At 37.8% G+C, this 14,398-nt stretch overlaps 2 protein-coding genes, 1 long non-coding RNA gene and 1 other non-coding gene across 5 annotated transcripts; 3 read left to right on the top strand and 1 right to left on the bottom strand.

Annotated features, from left to right (window-relative positions):
* Positions 1–3,988: 3,988 nt before the first annotated feature.
* Positions 3,989–5,979, top strand: LOC106390388. 2 transcript variants are annotated; one of them, XM_013830840.3, is made up of 3 exons: positions 3,989–4,007; positions 4,106–4,220; positions 4,544–5,979. In XM_013830840.3, the coding sequence occupies exon 3, from the start codon at positions 4,594–4,596 to the stop codon at positions 5,758–5,760; it is 1,167 nt and encodes a 388-aa protein (XP_013686294.2). In that variant the 5' UTR covers positions 3,989–4,007; positions 4,106–4,220; positions 4,544–4,593; the 3' UTR covers positions 5,761–5,979. The 2 variants fall into 2 exon arrangements, with proteins under 2 accessions (XP_013686294.2, XP_013686295.2); XM_013830841.3 differs by having other exon boundaries at positions 3,991–4,007; positions 4,106–4,275.
* A 176-nt stretch (positions 5,980–6,155) lies between these two features.
* On the top strand, positions 6,156–9,361 carry LOC106395563 (probable protein kinase At2g41970). Its single transcript, XM_013835981.3, has 8 exons — positions 6,156–6,944; positions 7,108–7,274; positions 7,366–7,622; positions 7,721–7,847; positions 7,917–8,190; positions 8,302–8,434; positions 8,544–8,630; positions 9,028–9,361. The coding sequence occupies exons 2-8, from the start codon at positions 7,175–7,177 to the stop codon at positions 9,151–9,153; spliced, it is 1,104 nt and encodes a 367-aa protein (XP_013691435.1). The 5' UTR covers positions 6,156–6,944; positions 7,108–7,174; the 3' UTR covers positions 9,154–9,361.
* On the top strand, positions 6,165–6,246 carry TRNAS-GCU. Its single transcript has one exon. It is a non-coding gene; the product is annotated as a tRNA-Ser (tRNA).
* A 1,050-nt stretch (positions 9,362–10,411) lies between the features above and the next one.
* LOC111205294 lies at positions 10,412–14,378 on the bottom strand. Its single transcript, XR_002657775.2, has 3 exons — positions 13,655–14,378; positions 13,451–13,536; positions 10,412–11,586 (listed from the first exon to the last, which is right to left on the bottom strand). It is a non-coding gene; the product is annotated as an uncharacterized LOC111205294 (long non-coding RNA).
* Positions 14,379–14,398: the final 20 nt, after the last annotated feature.

Here is a 14,398-nt window from a genome sequence, read left to right as displayed (position 1 = left end):
ATTTTATTTATTATGACAAAAATTAACAATGATAAGAAAAGGGGGGAACGATAATGTTGCACCAGCACTTGCATCCCTCGTTGAAATAGGTGGGAATGGGCTGGCATGTCACATTAAGACAAAAATCGACAAAACAGCTCCTTTAATTTTTTCTTTGTTATTGTGCAGGTGTAGGATAGAAACAACACGAGCGGGCGTCTTAACGTGCACCTCGTTCATTCAGGTACTTTTTCCAATTGTGAATATCTCGAAAGTATGAAATTATATGTGTTTTTATTTTGCCACTTAAAATTTCTATATTTATGATAGTTTATTACGTGTGAAAGAACGAACAGTTTAGAGCTGAGAGTATGTTTCTTTCTTTTTAATGCAATTTACACACATTACCATATGTGGTCTAGCTGAACGAGACATTGATTCGTTTCTTGTCTGACTTTTCTGACGAAAGACGAAGCGTGTTTTCTACTTGTGATATTGAAGGCTTTGAACCGACCCATCTGCTATATATGTCTCATGATAAAGTATATATTTATCAATGTTTATGTATCTTTCGACACACTATACTTAGGTGCTGCTTGAGTTTGTTTTACGTGACCTCGTGCGAGCTTTCCTACGTCAATGCAAATGTGGTGTTAGCCTTTAGTGATTTTCGCAGAGTTGGTGATCTGTGGTTGGAGATGAGTTGCTCCTATGATGGATTGGGAGGATTGTAAATGAGACAGTAGCGTTCAGTTATTTCTTGTCTCCATTACATTCATCATGTTGATTGCTGAGAGATGATGTTCTTGATCTTATATGAGTAGAGTTTAGTTATCTATATGCATACTCCAAATATTATTTTTTACCTCCTTCATAATAATGAATAAAAAACACACTGACATTTTGAAAAATAATATTAGTAAAGAAAACATTTAATTATATAGTTAATTAAGTTAATAGAAATCTCATGTAAATTACATGAAACAGTGATAAAAAAACACTTCAGAAATTTTATTTTACTATCTCAACTATCAAAATTTGTTTTATCAAAACTTATATAGATAGAAATTATAATCTTATACGCTAGGGCATCTGCATTGGCATATCTTAACCCCACTTCTTAACATATATCGATCCAAATAAAAATGAAAAACCCAAGATATTTGTAAAACACTTCTAACTTTAGAAGTTTTTTTGGGCCGTCCTTCAGGGCAGCTGTCTCAACTTTAGTGGCTGTAGGGTTTGAGTGAGCAAACCCGTCCGTGTCTTTCTCTCTCTCTTGTCGAAAAAAGTTGTCTTCTCTCGATCTCTCTCGATGTCCTCTTGATATCTCTCTCGATGATTCTTCTGTTGATCTCTCAGCATCTCTCTCAATCGTCTCTCGATCTCTCTCCATCGTCTCTCGATCTCTCTCAATCGTGACTCGATCTCTCTCAATCGCGACTCTTGATTCTTCTATCGATCTCCTCTCCGCCAGAGCCACCACTGAAAAGGCTGTCAATTGTGAGTTGTCGGATCAAAATCCTGTCCTCTTTCCACCGTTCGATCTCTGCCGCTTCAAATCGAAATCACCATCTCCTCTGCCGGTTCAAATCGAAAGCCTCATCTCCTCTGCCGCTTCAAATCTAAACAAGGTATATGTTTCTCCTCCATCGATATAGTTTTGATTATATATTGGGTGATTGTGATTGTTCTGGATCGTGCATGTCTCGTATTTAATTGGAAAATTCGAATGGATAGATTATCTGTTCCATTATACATGTCTCATTACTCATTGCTTACTTAGCTGTGCGAACCACTTGATATGAACTTGGTAGCTTTCTTGTTGTATGAAAAGTTATTACTTGATAGTGTTTAAAACGAGATCGAGTACAAATACATTGAATGAACATGAAACCTGAAATTGAAAGCTTCCTAGTTCAGTTAACTGTTTGAAATGAGGATTTCTTAAAAGGAAGGGTCTTTTATGTGAGATAAAGATAGGTTGTGTCACTATGGTTATCGGCATTAAGTTGGTTTGGTTGTAGTGTCGACAAGTATCTAGTTTGTTTCTAACCGCAATGTGTGTATATAATTAAGTTACTTGAGTTTTTTTTTGATTGGTATGAGTGTAATAACTGATGATTAGACCCTGGTTGTTTATGGTTAGGTCTTTACTCACCTAGCAATAGTCTTAATTACTATCTCACCTATTTAACAAGCAGCTTCTTTCACTCTAATTTTCAAAATTAAAATAGTCTCCGGTTTCTATCGGGTCTATCATCTATAATTTCTTTTGTTTTTAATCGTTATGGATTCAAGGAATACATTGAATCCATTGAATCCATATGGTCAGTCCCCTAGTTTAGTCGGCCTCCTAAACAGTCAGAACTTTCCTTATGAAAGTTATCCAACGGGTGTTCACTTTGGAGATTCACAATAGTCACAAATCTCTCCTTTTAGTTCACAAGAAACCGAGGCACCAGTGGGCTCTAAGGAGAGAAAGAAGTGGACAGCAGCTGATGACGAGGTCATAATCAGCGCTTGGATTAACACGTCTAAGGATCCGGTTGTAGGAAGTTCACAGAAGGGAGGCACGTTCTGGTCCCGAGTAGGTGAATATTATGCTGCATCTCCGCATGCAATACAAAGTGGTGAGCCAACTCTGCATCTCAATATAAAGCAGAGGTGGCACAAGATTAATGATTTCACAAACAAATTCTGTGCTGCATATGCAGCAGCAGAGAGGCAGATCACCTCTGGTCAAAGTGATACTGATGTTCTCAAGGTGGCTCACGACATCAATCTGGCATACTATCTAAATGATGGTATTTATCCGGAATGGACGACTTTTATAAAATCTATCCGACTACCACAAACTCCAAAGCATTGTCTATTTGCTTCAACCCAAGAATCTGTCAGAAAAGATGTTGAGCGTGCCTTTGGAGTCCTCCAATCTAGGTTCGCCGTTGTTAAAAATCCAGCTAGAATATGGAAAAAATCCATGATAGCTAATATTATGAGAGCATGTATCATACTCCATAATATGATTGTGGAAGATGAACGACGTACAGACGATAAAGATGAGACGTTTCAAGATGCTGATATTTCTTTTGTCGTTAAGGAACCTACTGAGCTTTTCAATTCACTTGATCGTCGAGCAAGAGTTCGGGGTAGACCAGTCCATCAACAATTGAAACATGATTTGATCGAACATATATGGGAGAAGTTTGGATGATCAATTTAAAATCTCATGTTTAAGTTTCTATCTATTAAATAAAAATTATGCTTTTATGTTTTTGTAATTTTTTATTTCACTTTCCTAATATTTGTTTCCAACTTTGTAATTTTTTTTTCAATCTTTGTAATGCTTTTATGTTTAATGTTATATTATAAATTCCTTTCCATCCATTTTCAAAAAAAAAATATTTTATATTGCTAAGAACTTCTAAAACGGTTCTACCAATAATCAACACTTTTAGACATGTATCTTATCAAAAACTCTTAATCTACTTATATATTAAACTAATGCTAAGATATGAATAAGAAGAACTACCAATGCAGATGCCCTAACTCGCAAGAACTTTTTATAAAAAAAAGAAAGAAGTCATCATTCACACTGATAACTATGATACTATTCATTCTACTATTATATTTTTTTTTTGGACAAAGACTAATCATTCTACTATTACAAGTCAGTTAATGCAATCCTTTTAAAACTTTTTAAAAGGAGATTATCAGATTTTATTTATCATTAAGCCAGTTTTAGTTCTTTATCTACCTAAAAACACAATCACTATTCCATATGTTTATTTCTGGTTAATTAGTTATTTGATAAGGTTGATTTCAGATTATGGAAATGCATTATCTCTACTGTATTAATTAATCATGATTCATATCTTTTCAAAATAATTAATTATATTTAACCAAATTTTTTTAATAGTTGTGTGATTCATTACTAAATTTTTGGTAAGAAAATAAAAGTGTAATATAAAATAGCCAAAATTGTACATGTAATCTGGTCAAAGAGATTGCAACTAATCCAGACCGTCCGATAACACACTCTCTCTCTCTCTCTCTCTCTCTCTCCTTGTCTGATTTTAAATACAGAGTCTTCTCCGACTTTTATTTTTAATAATTGACACAGGAGTTGATCGTACAGAACGAAAGCGAAGATTCCATTGACGAATCCGAGAAGGCGAGAAGGTTCGAAGCTCAGTGACGATCATCGTCACCCAATTTGGCTCAATTCACTTTTTGAGGTTTCCGTAATTCTACTTTTTAACACAATCTGTCACAAGTTCGGTTCTTTGTACGGTGGGTTTACTGTCCTGATGGTTAACTGTCTTAAAGTCGAGAGCTTTAGGGTTTTTACAATGTTAAATCTCAATTTAGGTTTTTTTTTTGCGAATTGGGGTTTCAGAATTGAGGGAAAGAGATCCATGATTGTGTTCGGTTAATGGAATAATTGCTTTGGTTTGATACGAAACAAGACAGGAGACAAACCATCTTCGTGTTTGTGCTGTCTCTCTGTTGTGTTCTATGTCATGTGAATCTTATAACGTTATGGTTTTATTTCATGCAGTGAATAAAACAAAAGATCCAAAGGAGTTTTAATTTTTGTGTGTTTAATTGATGGGTGAGGAGATTTCAAACACAGTGAACCTTGATTTGAATCTGGGTCCTGGCCCTGAGGTAACGAATGCTTCTGCGTGGGCTAATGGACCGCTGAATGGAGAATCTGAACCTCTGAGAAGGTTTTGGTCGAGTTTAAGACAGGTAGATGTTCGTCAGGTTCCTCCTGGGGAGACGCATAGCCCACTGATAGAGCTGAGTCAGCTAATCATCCCCTCTGCCTTACCAGCTGGCGAGGAGGAGTCTAAAAAGTGCGAGAACGGGAACAAAGTGATTGAGGAAGACAGCGTGAAAGAGGAGAAGAGAGTTGTTGAGAAGAGCGTTGGAAGCGAAGGGAGCTTTTTCGATTGCTATGTGTGTTTGGACTTGTCCAAGGAACCGGTTGTTACCAACTGTGGCCATCTCTTCTGCTGGTCTTGTCTTTACCGGTGGCTACAGGTCTCGGAAGCAAAGGAGTGTCCTGTTTGCAAAGGGGAAGTATCGGTGAAAACCTTGACTCCAATCTATGGCCGTGGGGAGAAAAACAAAAGAGTCTCTGGAGAGGGGGTTTCAGACAAGAACAAGAAGATTCCTTCGAGACCTCAAGCGAGGCGTGTGGAGAGTCTGAGGACTACTCTTGAGAGGTCAGGCTATGTAAGGACGGAAGGGATTAGACATTTACAAGATGGGCAGCAGCTACAAAGGGAACCTAGGACAGGAGAAACACCAGCTAGACAATTTCTTAGCCGGGTTATGACTTCAAGAGGAGTTAGAGCAGAGCAGAATCAGTCTAGTGCACCACTGGTGGCGGCACCGTTAGATGATTTTAGACAGATGGGGGCAGCCATCATCCAGAGGCAGTTGATGCAGGCAGCAAGATTGATGGTGCCGTTTTCTCCTGTGTTGACCGCCGCTGAGAGATTAGAGGATGCTTATTTGATGAGGCATACGTTTGATGAGCAACTCAACAACGTTCCTAGTGTTGGTGGGGAAGATAGAGATTCGTTCTCAAGCATAATTGGGGTGATGAACTCAGAGAGTCAAGTTGATACTGCAGCTGAGATTGATTCTATGGTGACTGTTTCGACTTCTTCATCTGTGAGAAGGCCACATGAGAACAACGGTTCAAGGGTCTCTGATGTAGACAGTGCAGATTCTCGTCCACTGAGGAGGAGGAGATTGGCTTAGAGTGGTTTATGACTTTCATGCAGTTTAATTGTTTTGGTTTAGTTTAGTTTTATTTTTTGGATTTTGGATTTTTGAATTTTTGGTTTATGCTTAGGGATGGTTATTGAGTCAAAAAAATTTAATAATATAGTCAACCGCTTATAACGTATATATGTTCAGATTGTGTTAGTGCAACTTTTTTTTTTCGATATGGTGAATCAAACTCTGTAGTTGGCATTATCATAGGCCAGTCTGTTCATTTTGTATCAAAAGATTAATAATGTATTCAAATGGTTATAGAAAATATGTATATATTCCAATTTATGCTAGTCCAATGTACATTTCTCTCATCTGATGAATATAACATCAACTTGGTCGACTTCCCCAATCACTATATAAGCAATAAATTTCAGTCCAAGCAACAAGTCGCTTTGGCCGAGTGGTTAAGGCGTGTGCCTGCTAAGTACATGGGGTTTCCCCGCGAGAGTTCGAATCTCTCAGGCGACGACCATTTTTATGTTTCATTTTAACCTTTGTAAGCAGTATTTAAATTTTGGTTGGAGAAGAAGCAAAAAAGGAGGTTCTTGTGGTTCTGTTCTTGGATTTTTCTTTTCATGCAGCATGATTCAAAGCATATACATATATACACGTGCATGGGGTCATCATCATAGCGAGTCGCTGAAAGATGATTTTGTATCAGGAAATTTAACCCTTGATCCGAGTATATCATCTGGATGCTATATTACTATATTTTACAGATTGTTCAACTGTGTCAAGATGATTCTTTTAGGTACCTATTATGAATTCTCAATCAAATGATGCGTAATATAATGTAGAGATTTTCTAATGATTGCAAAGATAAATTACTAGTAGTATGGTCCAGAGAGGACGTGCCAGACGTGAAGGCAAACACTTCACATTTCCTACGTTGAGTACTTAAATTTATCTTTTAAAAATGTAATATGCGAATGTGTTTCTTTTTTCTTCTCCCGATTTTATCGCGCAAGAGAGAAACAAAGAGACTTGCAAGAATTCATTTCTTTTTCTCTTTGTCAAACTTCCAAAACATTCCAAGATCGTTGATCTTTTTTCCAGAAACTGGACGTGGATTTTATTCAAACTTCTCAGAAACAGATCCTCTTGTTGGTAATCTAAAGTATTCATCATCATCATTCTTGTGGTGTTGATTCGATGGAAGAATAGAGGTAATTAACAATTCATTTCCTGATTTTTTTTACCCTCATTCGTGATATGATCTGAAAAAATATTTTGCAAAGTCATGTTTCAAAATTGTTATTTTTCCCCATACAATAAACAAAAATAGATTCATAAACATTGAAACATATTAAATAAAGATGTCATGAACAGATAAAATAGAGATTGGCATAAAGAGAATCCAAAAACACACAAGAATAAGACAAAAAGATCTGAAGATATGTTCTGTTGCGGAGGTGCGGATGAGGAACCCGCCGGTCCGCCAGCAAACCAGTATTCATCAGCGCCTCCTAACAAGGCCGGAAATAACAATTTTGGCGGTAACAAATCCCTAACTTCTCCTCGCTCCTAACCCTTATCCCTTGCTTTGTTGTGAATAAGCGTTTGCGTTTTGCATGCGTTTGTGATTAGGCGGCGGGAACAGAGGGGAGCCGAGGAATACAAACGCACCTAGATCAGGAGGTCCTGCAAAGGTTTTACCTATAGAGATCCCTTCTATTCCATTGGATGAGCTGAACAAAATATCAGGTAACTTCGGAAACAAGGCACTGATCGGTGAAGGCTCTTATGGACGTGTCTTCCAAGCTAAGTATAATGGAGGCGATGTTGCTATTAAGAAGCTTGATGCTAGCTCTTCTGAAGAACCTGACTCCGATTTCACCTCACAGGTACACACATAAAAATATTACAACCCTTCAGCGTAATTAATTTAACCAATGATTAATCTAATAATTGTTTTAAGTAATTTCTCTATTAAAATGGCAAGTTATCGGTGGTGTCACGGCTTAAAAATGAACATTTTGTGGAACTGATGGGGTACTGCTTGGAAGCAAACTACCGCATTCTTGTCTACGAGTTCGCAACTAAAGGTTCCTTACACGATGTGTTACATGGTACGTGAATTTAACTCTCACTACGCATGTTTTGTTATGGACTATATGTGATATTGGATTGGTCTTTAGGGAGAAAGGGCGTGCAAGGAGCTGAGCCAGGACCGGTGCTGAACTGGAACCAAAGGGTCAAGATCGCATATGGAGCAGCCAAAGGGCTTGAGTTCCTTCATGAGAAGGTCCAGCCACCAATAGTCCACAGGGACGTAAGGTCGAGCAATGTCTTGTTGTTTGATGACTTTGTGGCCAAAATGGCTGATTTCAACTTGACCAACGCATCTTCAGATACTGCCGCGAGGCTTCATTCTACTCGTGTATTGGGAACGTTTGGCTATCACGCTCCCGAGTACTGTACCATAAACCAATTAATTAGTTCATCTCTTTTTATCATCTCATATTGTTCTAGTAAAGATTATGTATTTGTTCTTGATAATTTACAAGGGTAATCTTGTGTTAGGTATGCTATGACGGGACAGATAACGCAGAAGAGTGATGTGTATAGTTTTGGTGTTGTGCTATTGGAGCTCTTAACAGGAAGAAAACCTGTAGATCATACCATGCCTAAAGGCCAACAAAGTCTTGTTACTTGGGTACGTGCACATATTAATTAATATAAATATGTATGTTCGAAATGATTAATGCCCTTATTATGCTATTATAGAAGTTATAAATCCTTTTACTTTTGTCTTGTTTTTGCAGGCAACTCCGAGACTAAGTGAAGACAAAGTCAAACAATGCATAGATCCTAAGCTTAACAATGACTTCCCTCCCAAAGCAGTAGCGAAGGTCCGTTATTTTTGGTATTTTGGCTCTTACTAACCGTTAAATAGTTATTAACGCACCTAGATGTTAATTTGAAAGATGCATAGAAACCTATTTCACTATTTGCATGTAGATAGTTTCAAAATGATGTTCAGGCTTCTTTAGTAGCTAAATCTTTTGTATCGAGTTTCTTGAACTTTCAACTTAAATTTAGATGGAAGTACGTAAATTATCTGTTTTTATTCATGATGTAAGTTTTTTGAATGGGGATGGTATATTTAGATAAGATTTTTTTTTTGTTTTTTTACTCATACTGAATCATAGCTACCTAAAAGTCTAAGCTAATGAGTAATGAGGAAGGATCTTGTGGTTTATTAGTTTTGTAATGCTGACTTTTTTTTCTTTGTGGGTGGTCGAACAGTTGGCTGCCGTGGCGGCCTTGTGTGTTCAGTATGAGGCGGATTTCCGGCCTAACATGACCATTGTTGTCAAGGCACTTCAGCCTCTCCTTAACTCCAAACCGGCCGGTCCTGAGTCTTCTTCCTGAATTACCAGTTAACCAATTCTCTTGGTTTTGTTTTTGTTGTTGTTCTGGCTCTCTTCCTCTCTTTCCTTCTTGTTGTAAGATGTTGTCATTATATTTTTCTGTCAACAAGATGTTGTCATTGGAATGTAACTCACTGGTTTAAAGCCCTCCTTTTTTGGTCTAGCCTGGCTACATTGATAAGGTAATACAAGAAATAATAAATCAATTGTTCGGATGTAAGAGCATGTTTATAGGCAAAACTCTCAAGTGTTTTTTAAGTGGGCCCTAATGATTTTTTAATGATTAACATTAAGCTAAGAGATATAATTAAGATACACTTAATTATAGGGGTTTATTGGTAGTTTCTTAATTAAAGTTCTTAACAATTAAAAAAATATTAAACTAAAATTTAAACAATTTTTTTTTAAGGATAAAGTTTATTTATTAAATAAAACAAAGTCAAACATAAGATTTTAAACATAGATTTTTTTTAAAAAATACATAAAAACATGAAAATAAAGATAACTAAAATAAACGATAATAATTTGAAAGCGGCATCTAAGTTCAGTTGCTGTCTTGATCACGTCCAAATTTACGCCATATATGTTCAACCAAATCACGTTTCAGTTGTTGATGCGCTTGTTTATCACGAATTCTTACTCGAACGCCCATCTGATTGGCGATATTTGTAGGGGTATCTGTTGAATATGTGAGATCGACATGTGAACTTCTGCTGCATTCTCCTTGCTGGAAATCTGAAACATCGTATTGAGTGTGTTGATCTCGTTCGTTTTCTACTATCATATTATGGAGTATTATACATGCTCTCATAATCTTCCCGATCTTTACTTTATCCCAACAAAGTGCTGGATTTTTAACAATGGCAAATCGAGCTTGCAAGACTCCGAAAGCACGCTCGACATCTTTTCTGACAGCTTCTTGACATTGAGCAAATAAAGCCGCTTTCGGACCTTGTAGTAATGAAATAGATTGGATAAAAGTTGTCCATTTCGGATAAATACCATCGGTGAGATAGTAAGCCATTGAATAAGAATTTCCGTTCACCGAGAAATTCACTTTCGGAGCTTGACCATTTATTATGTCATCAAAAACAGGTGAGTGATCAAGAACATTGATATCATTTAAGGTACCTGGAGGTCCGAAAAAAGCATGTCATATCCAGAGATCATATGAAGCAACCGTCTCTAAAACGATTGTAGGTTTTCCCGAACCACGAGAATATTGCCCTTTCCAAGCGGTGAGACAATTCTTCCACTCCCAGTGCATACAATCGATGCTTCCTATCATCCCGGGAAATCCACAAAGCTCTCCAATATGAAGTAGACGTTGAAGATCATCCGGCGTTGGTCTCCTTAGGTACTCATCGCCGAACAAATCTATTATTGCTTCTACAAAGTTTTCCACACATAACCGAGCAGTGGTTGCACTGAGCCGGAGGTATTCGTCGACCGCATCAAGCGCAGAACCATATGCCAACACACGAATAGCTGTTGTACACTTTTGAAGTGCAGATAGAACAAGTCTTCCGGTAACATCTTGCTTTTGACGAAATAATGAAACTTCATTGGAGAGGCGATCAACAATACGCATAAACAATGGCTTGTTCATTCAAAATCGTCGTCTGAATAAATTTTCAGGATATGTTGGAGTGTCACTGAAATAATCATTCCATAACCGGAGATGGTCTTCTTCACGGTTTCTTTCCATAAAAATTCTTTTTTTTCTTGTCTTCCTTTCGTCTTCTTGATCACCAAAATTATTGCACAAATTCTCGAAAGCTTGATCGAAAGCTCGATCAAAATATTGATCGAAAGCTTCATCCATTGACCCCTCGAAATTTTGATGAGAAGAAGATGCCATGAGAATTTGTTTTAGCTTTTTATAAATGTGTTTGTGATGAGAATTGAAAGTATATAGAGAATGGATATGAAATGTAAAACGAGAAATGGCAACAGAGAGTGATGCGTGTGTGTGTGTTGAGAACTTGAAAGAAACGGCTGTTTGTGATGAGTGTGTGTGATGAGAACTTGAAAGAAACGGCTGTGTGTTTTGTTTAGCGATTGAAAGAATGGAGAGATTGGATATTGGCAAATGACTACAACTATGGAAAACACAATTTATAATGTTTCTGATGCAAAAAATTACAAGTTCTCGTGATGCAATGCAACAAAATACTTCCATGATACAAGATACTCGTGATGCAACAAAACAAAACTTGTTCTCTCGTGATGCAAGAAAACAAAACATGTTCCATGACACATGTTCTCTCGTGATGCAAGAAAACAAAACTCTTGTGACCTCTCAGCAGTATCTCTGCCTCAGACTCTCATAACCTCTCTTGTGAGCTCTCTGCCTCAGACTCTCATAACCTCTCTTGTGACCTCTCAGCAGTATCTCTGCCTCAGACTCTCATAACCTCTCTTGTGAACTCACCTGCATTACAAGATCAACATAAACACTCACAATAACAGAACATTTTAAAAGAACAGAAGATCAGTATAAACACTTAACATAACATTTTTAAAGAACAGAAGATCAGTATAAACATAACATAACACTTACCACAACATCATTTTAACTAGATCATAACACACGCATTTTAGAACATAACAGGATAAGAACACAAGCATTTTAGAACATAACAGGATAAGAACACAAGCATTTAATAACATAACAGCAAGATGAAACAGAACAACATAGACAACAAGACACAGAACTAGAGTTAGACGACTAACTAACTAGACAACAAGTCATTGATGAGCTTGCTCTTGAGGATTTCTTCATGCTCAGCCAACGATTCCTTTTTTCCAATAAGACTATCAAGCAAACTCATCTTAGACAACCGTTCTTTCACTGCCAATTCCTGCTGTTTGATTGTCCACATACTCTGAAATTTATTCAAATCCACTGTCTCCACCACCGTCTTCTTACCACTCGCCTTAGCGGCCTTGACACCGGGGGGACGTTTGCTCGCAGTTGCTTCAGATGTAGATGAATCTGGACCGTCCTCAGCCTTCCTCTTCCTCGAGCTCCCATCGTTTTTAGCAAGGTCGCACCACTTCTGGTCGTTGCGCAACTCCCTCCATGTGTGTTCCAAAGTGAATTTCTTATTCTGATTGTTGAAGAAAATTTGATGAGCTTGCCTGAGAACATCATTCTCATTTTGCCCGCTGCTTTTTTCTCTACTAGCAGCCTCGTAGGCTCCACAGAACTTGCACACAAGATCATTGATCTTGTGCCAACGCTGCTTGCAGTGGCCTGACTCTCTCACCTCGCGGCCAGGAACATGAGGACTTGCCGCAAAGTAGGCAGCAATTCTCTTCCAAAACGTGCCTGATCTTTGCTCGTTGCCAACGACAAGATCTTTGCTCATGTTCAACCACAAGCTGATCAGAACAATATCATCCACTTGTGTCCATTTCCTTCGTTCTCTTCGCTCAGCAGGAGTGTCTCCAGCCTCAAAGTTTGAAGCTTCGGTTCCTAGACTACCTCGAAATGGAACTTCTGATGAAGATAGTTCAACACTATCTTCATAGTTACCAAAGGAAAGAGTTTGTTGACTCAGTAGTTCAACAAACTTGGAGGTTCCGGTTGATGGAAAAGAGTCCATAACAGAAGCAAGCTAGAGAAAGAGAGATAGAAAGAACAAAGAAGAGAAAGGGGGAAGAGAAGAACAAGGTTCGATGTGAATTCAAGAAAGAGGAAAGGAAATATTTTTATAGATTCAATAAAGATGAGAAACGGGGAAGAGAACAAAGCATTGATCACAAACCAACCAACCATACCCGACTAGACATATTTCTAACACCGAACACAGCATGGAACATCAACTGTATTTATTAAAACAGAGACAACCATTATCGCACACAAAAAATATCTTATTTCAATTCATTTAACCACTTAACATTCTATTTATTACCTAACCTAACACATAAAAACGATTCAATTCATCTCAGAGAAGAGTTAAATGACCAATGTCAACATCTTTCACAAACCACCAACCAAGAGTTAAATCAACAATGGCAATTACATTCACAACATATATCACAAACCCCAAACAAAAAATATTACAAAGACTTATCCAATTCATCAGAGCAAACATAAATGTTTTATCCAATTCTATTCATTTCAAACACGAATAATACGCATGGTTTTAATCCAATTTGCAAGAGCAAACATAAATCACAAAGCAAAGAGCAATGTTTTATCAATTCAACAGAGCAAATGCTTAATCGTATTTAAAATAGCAAAGAACAATCTTTTATCTAATTCAAATGATCAAAGATTCAGCTTTTACCTGTATGAACAATCGTCGGGGTTTTATCTGACAGACCTCATTCTTGCCTCTTGATCACTCCATCTCGAGCCTCTTGATCAATCCATCTCGAGACACAAATACAGAAAAACAAAACAAAACGCATCAGATGGTTTAACTTCTAAACATTAACGATGAAGGAGCACAATCTAATAAGACATGCATGATTGATTAACAGATCTTTACCTTTCCATTGACCTGCGCAGAGACAGCCACCGTGTTCCTTCGTCTCCGAGAGCCACCAGGAGAGAGATGTCACCGTTCACTGTTTTCCTAAACACTCCGAGAGCCACCATGAGAGAGATCTCGCCGCTTTCCTTCGTCTCAGAGAGCCGCCGGATAGACATGTCGCCGACTGCCTTCGTCTCCGAGAGCCACAAGGAGAGAGATGTCGCCGGCTTCCTTCGTCGACGAGAGTAACCGATACAAAGGACGCCGATTTCCTTCATCGACAAGAGCCACGGTGAGACACGGCATTCCGTTGACGAGCGCCACCGAAGGACAGTCGAATCGCCTTTTCGCCTAGGAGAGGAGACAATCAGAGAGAAAAAAAGAAAAGAAGAGACGAAACCGAAGCAACGTGGACATCCCTCCTTTCTCCCATTGATGGCTGACACGTGGCGCTCAAGAGACGCCCCTTCTCGGCCTTAATTAGGAGTCGTCTTTTGGCTAATTCTCTTTTCTTCTATTTCTTTTAATCCCATTTAACGTAAGATACACCATTAAGATACATCAATAAACCTGCCCTAAACTAAAGACAGTGTTTGAGACTATTTTAATCTAGTGTATATTTTCGAGACTCATTTAAAATATAGATTCATTAAAAATGATAAGATTTTCTCTTGTCAACAAAAACATTTAAGTTGATTGTACAAAATTTAATGTATTGACTTAATTTTACACATTACATTAATTAAAGACTAGCAAAAT

The sequence above is a fragment of the Brassica napus genome, chromosome C4 (genome assembly GCF_020379485.1).
Source record: "Brassica napus cultivar Da-Ae chromosome C4, Da-Ae, whole genome shotgun sequence".
In the NCBI taxonomy this organism is placed as follows: domain Eukaryota; kingdom Viridiplantae; phylum Streptophyta; class Magnoliopsida; order Brassicales; family Brassicaceae; genus Brassica; species Brassica napus.
Note: the sequence above shows the minus strand (reverse complement) of the source record. Positions and strands in the feature narration are given on the sequence as shown.